Raw genomic sequence first — 10791 nt, 5'->3', positions numbered from 1 at the left:
GTTTTTAGCATAAAAGTATGTTGAGTTTTGTTGAAAGCTTTTTCTGCATCTATTGAGATGATCATATGGTTTTTATTCTTCACTTTGTTAATGTGGTGTATCACATTGATTGATTTGCAGATATATTTGCATCCCTGGAATAAATCCCACTTGATCATGGTGTATGATCTTTTTAATGTACTGTTGAATTCACCTTGCTAATATTTTGTTGAGGATTTTTACGTCTATGTCCATCAGTGACGTTGACCTATAATTTTCTTTTTTTGTAGTGTTTTTGCCCGGTTTTGGTATCAGGGTGATGCTGGCCTCATGGAATGAGTTCAGAAGTGTTTCCTCCTCTTCAATTTTTTGGAATAGTTTGAGAGGAATAGGTGTTAACTCTTCTTTAAATGTTTGGTAGAATTCACCTGTGAAGCCATCTGGTCCTGGACTTCTGTTTGTGGGAGTTTTTTAAATTACTGATTTAATTTCATTACTGGTAATTTGTCTGTTCCTATTTTCTATTTCTTCCTGGTTCAGTCTTGGGAGACTGTACATTTCAAGGAATTTGTCCATTTCTTGTAGGCTGTCCATTTTTTTTTTACATCTTTATTGGAGTATATTTGCTTAACAATGGTGTGTTAGTTTCTGCTTTATAACAAAATGAATCAGTTATACATATACATACGTTCTCATATCCCCTCCCTCTTGAGTCTCCCTCCCACCCTCCCTATCCCACCCAGGCTGTCCATTTTATTGGACATGCGTGCAGGGCACCTGGTGCTGGCCACCACGGTCGTGAGCAGCGAAACTCAGACTGGCTTCCCGGTGCCAAGGTTGAGGCCCCGAGCGGCATGGCGTCCTCAGCTGTGTGAAAGCCCACTGACCCCGCCCGGCCCCACAATTTCATTCTGAGAAAAGTGATTTCCTGCTTCTGCAGTTACAGGCCCGACTTCCTGACATGCTTCTAAAGAGCAAGGGGTTTTGGTGGGAGGGGGAGCGACTGAGAGCTGGGGGGTGCCCAGGTCTCCTCCCAGGTCCCACTTTCTGGGGCAACACGTGACCTGGGGGAAGCTGAGCCCTTAGATCTCAGTCTCCCTCCCACAATAGACAGTGCCAACTGCCCAAGGCCAGTGGGTGCTTTTTTTTTCCTTTTCTCTCTCTCTTTATTTTTTCCAATTTTATTTTTTGGATGGTATTCTATGGAAACTGAAGGTTCCTGGAAGTTATGAATAGCTGTACCCTGAAGGGCATGCTTTGTGGTTTCGGTTCACAGGAACACATGAGAACCTGCAGCACGGATGCCCCGCGGCTGGTGGGCTCACCGGGAAACACGGTGCTTGTTTCTCCCTGGGTGACCTCCCTCTGCCCTGTGTGACCCAGTTCTGAGAGCGGAACTGTGTTGGAGGGGATGGCCTCTCGCATCTGACCCCTGGGTCCAAGCCGCCCGTGCTGGTGTCCTAGGGGGCCACCCACTGAGCGGGGGGCTTTCTAACTACAGAAGTGTACCCTGTCCTGTCTGAGGTCAGAAGTCCACAGTTCGGGCGTCGGAGGGCCGAGGTCCCTCCAGGGACTCCCAGGAAGGATCCTTCCCCCCTTCTCCGGCTGCTGGTGTTGCATCAGTCCTTGGAGCCTGGTCTTGTAGAAGCCACGCTCCAATCTCTGCCTCCGTGTTCACATGCCTTCTCCCTGTGTCCCCTCCGTGTCCTCGTTTTCTCTTATAAGGACACCAGACAGTAGATCAGCCCCCCTTCCAGCACGCCTCATCTGAACTACTTACACCTGTAAAGACCCTGTTTCCAAATAAGGTCCTGTCCTGAGGTTCTGGGTGAACATGTGTTCTGGGGTGACACAATTCAACTCTATAACTGCCTGTGGCTCATCATAACAAGGGAAACTGGGGACTCTGAGCTTGGAGGATTGTCGCAAGAATTAAAGGAGATAAAACAGAGCTCTCACTACAGTCCAGGCCCATCCTTGGAGCTCCACCTGAGCCCCACGTCACCCTCACCCCAGCCTGCAGGGAGTGGGGTGACCACAGAGAACCCTTCACCCAGGCCGCGTCTGTGGGTTTTGGAGGAGCTGATGCCCGAGACAGGAGAGTACTAGAGCGGGAGGAACCCAGCGGGACCATAGCCTTTCGGGAGGCCTTGCTCAGCAGGACAGAGTGGGAGGTCCTGAGAGCTGGTGGAGCCCCCAGGAAGGGCAGCCTGCAACAGAGGGGTGACGGGTGCGGGTGATGTGACCCCCTTGTCCAGGGCAGATGGCCACCCCGTGGCTCACGCCTCTGGGTCCTTCCTGGCATGGGGCTCTCCAGACCCCGGCTGACCCACGGGCCCGCCCTCCAGGACACAGCTGTCCTCAGTGCTGGCTCTGACCTGTCCTTGTCCAAGAGCCCGACCCAGGAAGTGTTCCTGATGCTGGCGGCCAGCCTGGACTCGCACTCCAGACCCTTCCTCTCTGGGGCCAAGCAGGAGCCGTCCAGTCCCAGGGACACAGAGGACCTTCCTGCTTGGCCTTGGAGGGAAGAAGGCCTCCTATTGTCCCAGCTGAGGAAGCCACCCGAGGGCCTGAGGATGAGTCACAGGGGATTCGGGGAACTGCGTGGCGGGGAGCCCAGGACAGGCTGGCTGGCTGGCCCTCCTCCTATATAAGACCCTGAGCCCAGTGCCTCGACCTTCCTCTCCCTCCAGAGCCCAGAAGTGCCACCAAGGCTGCAGCCATGATGTACCTCCTGCTTGCCCTGGGCCTGGCCCTCACGTGTGGCACCCAGGCTGTCAACGTCATCCAGACTATGGAGGACCTGGACATCCAAAAGGTTTGAGGGGGGCTGGGTGGGTGGTGAGCTGCAGGGCGGGCAGGGGAGCTGGGGTCTCAGAGGCCAAGGGGAGACAGAGGAGGCTGTGATGTCTGGGGTCCACATTACTCTGCTAGGGCCGCCCTAACAAATACCCCCGACAGGGCCGCTTAAACAACATGGTATCGTCCTGCATCCTGGAGGCTGGAAGTCTGGGATCCAGGTGTCAGCAGGGCTGGTTTCTCCTGAGGCCGCTCTCCTGGGCATGTAGACGGTTGTCTTCTCCATGTGTCTTTACCTGTATTATCCCTGTGTCCTAATTTCCTCTCCTTCTAAGGTCATCAGTCACATTGCATCAGGGCCCACTCTAATGACCTCATTTTACCTTTGTCACCTCTTTAAAGACCCTGTCTCCAAAGAGTTGTGTTCTGAGGCTCTGGGGGTTAAAGGGACACAGTTAAGCCCCTAATAGGGTCTCTCTGTCCACCAACCTTTCCCCACCTCCAGCCATGTCTCCCCAAGATCCAAACATTCCCACTTGTGTGATGGGCTCCTCTGGGTCTTTCTTGGGGCTCAGAGTGCGTTTAGGGAGAACATCCCTCAGGGTGCTGAGGAGGGGGTGCCTCAGGTCGGGGTGGGACAGAGAGCCCACCATGGGGACGGGGTCCCCTTCCCGCCCCCAGAGTGCCGATCAAGCTCGCTCCCCAGGTGGCGGGGACGTGGCACTCCATGGCCATGGCAGCCAGCGACATCTCCTTGCTGGACACCAAGAGCGCCCCCCTGAGAGTGAACGTGGAGGAGCTGAGGCCCACGCCCCAGGGCGACCTGGAGATCTTCCTGCAGAAACGGTGCGCATGCTCCCCACACCCCGCCGGGGCTGCAGGCCAGCAGGGGGTGGGCGGCCGTCAGGGCTCCTGGTGGGACCCGGCTGCACTCTGGGCAGGACCAGGGCCCCAGGGCCCCAGGGACGGGGAATGGGAACCTCGGAGCCCCACCCAGGTTTCCCCACCCAGGGCTCTTTTTTTTTTTTTTTAACTTTTATTAATTTGATGCTTCAGAACATAATAAAATAAATGAACATAAAACATAGTTTTAGTTAACTTGGAAGGGGAGATAAAATCCACTGAAGTGGAAATACGTAGGAAAGATATGTCCATTCAGGCAGTTATTTCAATTCTGAGTTAGGTCAAGGATCACGAATGTCCTTGAGCAGCGGGGCGACGTTTTGCAACTTTTCTAGTCTGAACCCTTCAATATCTAAGATGAACGGGATGTCACAGAAACAAAGCAGAGTGGGGAGAGCCCCGTGTGGAGGCTGCTGGGCAGCTGCAGGCCCAGGTCCTCAGGGTGGCAGTTCCTACCACGAGCCCCGTCTGCCCTCAGAGCGGGGGTGGGGTGCAGAGATGGGGACCCGAACCCCAGGATTGTCTGCAGGTGCAGGTCATTGCCCCTGACCGCGGGGCCTGGCCGCTCCCGGCCCTTTTCTCCCTCACTCTGTCTGACCTCTTGTGGCCTGTCCAACCTGGTCACCCGTGGCCCTAGAGGTTACTGTGAGCGCAGCCAAGGCCTGGATGACCAGCTGGGCTCCAATGCCACCCCCGGCTCGGGCCCCTCCTGGGACCAGCTTCCACCCTGGCCCACAGTTTGGCCTGATCAACCGTGCATGGTCTGTGCATGTGGCTCAGGAAACGCCTGCCTTTCAGGGAGAAGGATGGGTGTGCGAAGGAGAAAATCATCGCAGAAAAAACCGAGAACCCTGCTGTGTTCAAGATCAACTGTAAGTGCCGGGTCTGTGGTAGGAGCCCCACCACCCTGGGGGGCTCTGGACAGGTGCAGGGGGCTGGCTCGGGGCCCGAGGGTGCTAAGGGGCTGGTGGTGACGAGTGACGCTGTTATTATACCAGCTTCACTGCCCTCCCTGCCCCTTGCCCGGTGCTGTGGGGCCAGTGGCCGCAGGCAGGTCCCTGCTAGGCTGGCCGCGCTCCCCAAGGTGACTCTTCAATCTCTCTCTGCCGGCCGGGAGCTCGGGCCCCTCAGGCTGAGCTCAGGAAGCATCTGTGCCTGTCCAGGCGGAGCTGAGAGCCACTGTCAGTGGTCAGGGTGCCCCACGGCCCCCAGCCCACCACATGGGTTCCTCCATCTCCACGAGACGGGTTCCTTCCCTCATCCACTGGTTCACTTACTCCTCACTAAATCCAAGATAAGAAAGCGCCATGGGGGGCAGGGGGGCTTCCACCAGGGCCGCTCCCGCCCGGCAGCCTGGGCCACCTTGGGACTCACTCACTCTTGTCTGTGCCAGACAAGAACTGACCAATGCCAGGGCGCCTGCCCCAGGGGCTCCAGAGCCACCTGCCCGCACTGGCTCAGCATATGCTGGCGCTGCCCCTGAGGCTGCCTGACCCTGTGGTGCAACTACTGCCGCCCACTGGCCTCTGTCAGGGCAACCCTCACTCCCAGTTCCCACGGCCCAGGGCTGCCCCGCGATGTAACCGCTCTTGGGACCCTCCCCTCCTCTCTCACTCAGCGGTGCCCAATCTCAGCTGAGGTCAACGTGACACCCCCGTTTCTTGACCACTCTGAGTCCAGGGGGGCGTCTTGGATTGAGTGGTGCGTGTTCCTGAGTCCAGGAGGTGGTGGAATGTCTCTGGCGCATCCATAGTTGATGTGCCTGGGGACGGCTTTGGGAAAGGGGCTGCAGCACTTAGAGTGCGGGGGGTGCAGCAGGGACCCCCGGCCAGTCCTCGCCAGGTGGTGGCCGGAGGAGCTGACCAGCACTCCCCCCGCTGGAACTTACTTCCGCCCTGCCGTGGTCTCCCTTCTAGCCCTGGATGAGAATAAGATCTTCGTGTTGGACACCGACTACAAAAACTACCTGCTTTTCTGCATGGAAAACACCGCCCACCCCGAGCACAGCCTGGCCTGCCAGTACCTGGGTACGTGCCCAAGTCCTGCTTCCCAGGGAGGCCCGCGGTGCGGTCCTCACTGCGAAGAGCGCGTGGGAACGGGGGAGCTTGACACCTGAGGAAGAGGAGGAGGGCTGAGGGGCATCGGGAGAGGGTCGCATACTGGGGCCTGGTGTCCTGTGGGCCTGTAGGTGGCTGGGGACGAGGGACAGACACACGGGCTGAGGGGCAGGTGGACTGCAAGCACTGTGACTGGTGTGACCACCTCGATGGAGCCGGCGGGTCACTATGAATCCAACAGCCTTTGTTTCCCGGGAGTTTCAATTACTTCACCAAATAAGAATTCAGTGACACAGACATCTTTCAACTATAACGTCCTGAAAACATGTCAAGTGACATCTTTATTGTCACAGAAGATGTGCCATTGTGTGTTCCCAGGGAAGTGGCCGTGGGCATCAGGCAGTGCAGGCTCCTGGTCATAAGTCAGCCAGCCCCAGGGTGGGGCGGGGAGGGCAGGAGGAGACCCAGACGTCCGGAGGGGGGTGCCTTTCCTCTTACGGCCGTGCAGACCCCCACTGCAGTGCACCGGGAGGAGGACGAGGGGAATGGGCCGAGCGGGGAGGGCAGGGGCCCCGGAGGGCAGGGGCGCTGAGCCCTGCAGACCACCCTGGGGGATGGGGCAGGGCCTTGGGTGTCCCCGAGCTCTGGGAGGGGCAGGGGTGCCCCCAGGGACTGACCCCTCCACCACAGCCAGGACCCTGCAAGTGGACGACGAGGTCATGGAGAAATTCAACAGAGCCATCAAGCACCTGCCCATGCACATCCGGCTCTCCTTCAGCCCGACCCAGCTGGAAGGTGAGCTCCCAGGCCCCGCCCCCACTACCTGGGCAGAAAGCCACCAGCCCCGGGGACGACTTCCTCCCGTGGTGAGCCCCATTCTCCCCAAGGCTGCCGGGAGGAAGGGGGTGAGGGCACAGCACCCCCGAGGTGGGATCCTCCCCACCCCCTGCCAGGCCCCTCTGTCCCGGGGCGTCCAGTCCCGTCCTGACCCTCCCGCACGGCTCTCCCTCCCCCACAGAGCACTGCCGCGTCTAGGTGAGCTCCTGCCGGCACCCTGGGGGTAACGTAACCCCCCTGCCCCACATCCTGGGCACGTGCACAGGGTGGGGTCTTGGTGGGGCCCGGGCTCCCCCATCAGGCCCTGGGGTCCCCCTGCGGGAATGGCTGGAAGCTGGGGTCTCTCCTGGCGACTGCAGAGCCGCTGGCCGCGTGCCCACTCTCGAGGGGTGGCCTTTGGGGATGTCGTTTCCTGTGTCCTGGCCTCACTCGCATGCTGACCTCCCCCTGCTCCCTCTGGGCAGGGCTGAGGGCCAAGGTGGAGGCCCCGGAAGCGGGCACCGGTGACAAACACTCCACCTGAGGGGGGAGGCGGGGGTCCCTCTCCCGAGGAGGGGCCGTCCTGCACCCCCAGGCCCAGCCCGGGGAAGGGGGGCTGGCGAGGGTCCAGCAGGTTCCCCAGGAATCACAGGAGAGCCCCATGTCCATTTCAGGGCCCGGGAGCCTTGGCCTCTCTGGGGACAGATGATGTCTCCCCCACCTCCCCCATCAGCAGGGTCAGGAGGGACCAGGACCAAGGTCACCCCTCTTGGGACCCAGGCCCCTCCAGGCCCCGCCTGGGGTCTCCTGCTTGGGAGCGTTCCTCCTTCAGCAATAAAGGCATAAACCAATGTGCACTCCTGTCTGAGTCTTTCCTGGCCGATGCGCGTGGGCTGGGGACCTGGGCGGCTCAGGCAGTGACACAGGGCCAGGATCTAAGGTGTCTGCATCACAGGCCTCATGACACCTGGGGACCCTGCACACATCATCACGGCTCTTTTAAACTTTTGGAAACTAGGTAGGGATGCGGCAGAGGCATCTGCCAGTTAACTTCGCATCTTCAGCAAACACCCAAACTACACAAAGGACAGGAAATAGAAAATTGCTATCACTTAGTCTAATGAATATTGATATAAGAACTTAATTTAGTTGCTTGCAGATCAAATTCTGCCCTCTTTTACAAATGCAGTCCCATGACCCTCATGAGCAGCTTTCAGGAACATAAAGGTAATTGCTACTAGTAAGACTATTGATATCAAACTTCATATGCCAAAAATGCATTGATCTTTTTTTGTGCTAAAATGCAATAGAGAGATTTCCCCTGGATAGAGGAGCTTGACAAAAGAGGTCACCCTTGGAGGACACTTGTTCTGCAACCACTTTTGAGCATCACAAATGGAAAGGGGGTATATAGCAACAGAAACAGGGATTTTTAAATAATAAGAACAATTTACGTATAACATAATATACACACATATTGCTATATGTATAGTTACATATAATAACAATTTATGTATAATATTAAAGTTTTGAAAATATAGGTAAAGTGGATACATTTCTAGAAAAATATTAAATACCAAATTTGGCTAAAAAAGAAAACTTTGAAAGAAAAATAACTTTAGAAAATAAAGAACGGTTCCAGTTCCAGATCTTCTCAGTCTATGGATGAGAACCAGCAAACCACTGTCAGATGGATCCTGGCTCATACAGTCTGTTCCAGGGCACAGAGAGATGGGGAGTCTGGACCGTCCTCTAACAAAGCTGGATGGGATGATGCAGAAGACAAAAAAAAGCAGAGCCATCACTTTTTGGAATAAAGATACAAATATCCAAATAATTTATTAACAGCTCGAATCCAACAATGTATTCATTACATAGTTATTTAAGCCAGAAAATCAAGGATGTTTCCACATTAGACAATATATAATAAATTTGTTAACAGATTAAGAGAGGAACACCCATATAAGCACCGTTAATTGATATTAAAATAAATAATTTAGGGTTTCCCTGGTGGCGCAGTGGTTGAGAGTCCACCTGCTGATGCAGGGGACACGGGTTCATGCCCCGGTCCGGGAAGACCCCACATGCCGCAGAGCGGCTAGGCCCGTGAGCCATGGCCGCTGAGCCTGCATGTCCGGAGCCTGTGCTCCGCAACGGGAGAGGCCACAACAATGAGAGGCCCGCGTACCACACACACACAAAATAATAATAATAATAATAAATAATAAATAAATAAAAATAAAGTAAAATAAATTTTAAAAACATCATATCCCATTCACGAGGCAAATTCTTTATGCATCAGGAGGGTCATTCAACACAAGCTGGCTTTGCTGCATTAATGAACAACCCTTAAATCTCAGTGGCTCAAAACATCAAAGATTTATGTCTTGTATATGAGAAATCTCCTTTGCAGGTTGGCAGGGGCATCTACAACTCGTGGTCACTCAAGGATCCAGGTGATCAAACAGCCATCACCCATGAGGTTGCTGGTCACTGTGCCAGAGGGGAAATGTGGACATCCAGAGGGTCGAGCCATCCGTCCAGTGCTCTATCCTGGAAGGTACACACACTACCTCCCTTCTCAACCTGTCAGCCAGAGTTGTCACTCAACTAGAATGGAGCCAGAAAGTACAATCCTACCTAGAAAGAGAAGGGAACATCCCTAAACTGGTAATTAAAAAAAAAATGTTAACCAGCTAACATCATACTTAATGGTGAGAGACTGAATGCCTTCCCCTAAGATTGAGAGCAAGGCAAGTTTCCCTCTTCCAGCATTCCTACTCAACATCATACTGAAAGTCTTAGTGCAGTAAGACAAAAAAAAGGGGGGGGGGGACTTCCCTGGCAGTCCAGTGGTTAAGACTCCATGCTTCCACTGCGGCGGCGGGGGGTGGGGGTGGGGGCGTTCGATCCCTGGTCGGAGAACTAAGATCCTGCATGCCATTTGACATGGCCAAAAAAGGAAAAAAAGAAAAAAAGGCATAAACATTGGAAAGGAAACCTGTCACATGACTGAGAAAGCAAAAAAGAGAGAAGGAACAAAATACTAATGTCAGGAATGAAAGAGGGGCTATCACTACAGACCCTACAGACATCAAAAAGATAATAAGGGAATTCTATAAACAACTCTGTATACAGTAATTTGACAACTTAGATGAAATGGACCAATTCCTTTAAAAAGTACAAACTACCAGGACTCATCCAATATGAGCTAGATAATTTAAATAGCCCTACAACTATTAAGAAAATAGAACTCCCCAAAAGACATTTCCAGGCCTAGATTGTTTCACAGGAGAATTCCACCAAATGTTTAAAGATTTACCATGAATGCTATACAATCTCTTACAGAAAATAGAAGAGTAGGAAATACTTCCCTTTATTTTATGAAGCTAATATTACCAAAATATTATTGGTATTTGGTATACCAAATATTAGTATATTGGTAAAATGGATACCAAAACCATACAATGACTTTTTTTAAAAGAAAAACTACAGACTAATGTTTTTCATCAATATAGATTCAATGATCCTTAACAAAATATCAGCAAATAGATTTCAGCAATATACAAAAAGAACTATACACTATAATCAAGTAGGGTTTATTCCAGGGATGCAAGAAAAAGCATTTGACAAAATTCAACACCCATTCATGATTTTAAAAAAACAGAAAAGTGGAATTAGAGGGAGTTTTTTCAACTTGATAACGACATCTACAAAAAACTTAGAATTAACGTCGCACTTAATGGGGAATGATGAACCTTTCATCAGTGATGAATGACAAATGATCCAGAGTGTGGGAATAAAGTTCCTCTCACCCCTCTTACTCATCTTAGTGCAAGAAGTTCTAGCCAGAACAAAAAAGGTAAGAAAAGGTAATAAAGGCATTCAGAACTGAAAGGAAGACATAAAAGCACCTCTATCTGCAGATGACATGAGTGTCTATGTAGAAAATCTCAAGGAATCTAAAAACAAAGCCAAAAACCTCCTAGAACTAATAAGTGAGTTCACAAGGTGGCAGGATACAAGATAAACATACAAAAATCACTTGCATCTCTACATACTAGCAATGGACATGCGGACATGAAAATTAAAAATACAATACCATTTATAATCACTCAAAAAAAAGTGGAATACTTGGAGATGTAAATCTAATGAAACATACAGGATCTGAAGGCTGAAATGATGGAATGCTGATTTTAAAAAAATCAAGGGGGCTTCCCTGGTGGCGCAGTGGTTG

The 10791-nt window shown here is 52.6% G+C and overlaps 1 protein-coding gene across 1 annotated transcript; it reads left to right on the top strand.

Moving 5' to 3' along the window:
* Positions 1-2701: 2701 nt before the first annotated feature.
* LOC132492413 (beta-lactoglobulin-1/B-like) lies at positions 2702-7098 on the top strand. Its single transcript, XM_060101927.1, has 6 exons — positions 2702-2797; positions 3485-3624; positions 4480-4553; positions 5598-5708; positions 6429-6533; positions 7040-7098. The coding sequence occupies exons 1-6, from the start codon at positions 2702-2704 to the stop codon at positions 7096-7098; spliced, it is 585 nt and encodes a 194-aa protein (XP_059957910.1).
* The last annotated feature ends 3693 nt before the right edge of the window (positions 7099-10791 follow it).

This window comes from Mesoplodon densirostris, chromosome 6 (assembly GCF_025265405.1).
Source record: "Mesoplodon densirostris isolate mMesDen1 chromosome 6, mMesDen1 primary haplotype, whole genome shotgun sequence".
Classification (NCBI taxonomy): Eukaryota; Metazoa; Chordata; class Mammalia; order Artiodactyla; family Ziphiidae; genus Mesoplodon; species Mesoplodon densirostris.
This window is presented reverse-complemented; position numbering and strand designations above follow the sequence as displayed.

Bases quoted from the DNA above. Each gene is read 5' to 3' on its own strand.
- LOC132492413 (XM_060101927.1), top strand. From the start codon at position 2,702: ATGATGTACCTCCTGCTTGCCCTGGGCCTGGCCCTCACGTGTGGCACC. The intron at 4,554-5,597 runs GTAAGTGCCGGG...TCTCCCTTCTAG, and splicing joins TGCTGTGTTCAAGATCAACT to CCCTGGATGAGAATAAGATC. The intron at 5,709-6,428 runs GTACGTGCCCAA...CCTCCACCACAG, and splicing joins CCTGGCCTGCCAGTACCTGG to CCAGGACCCTGCAAGTGGAC.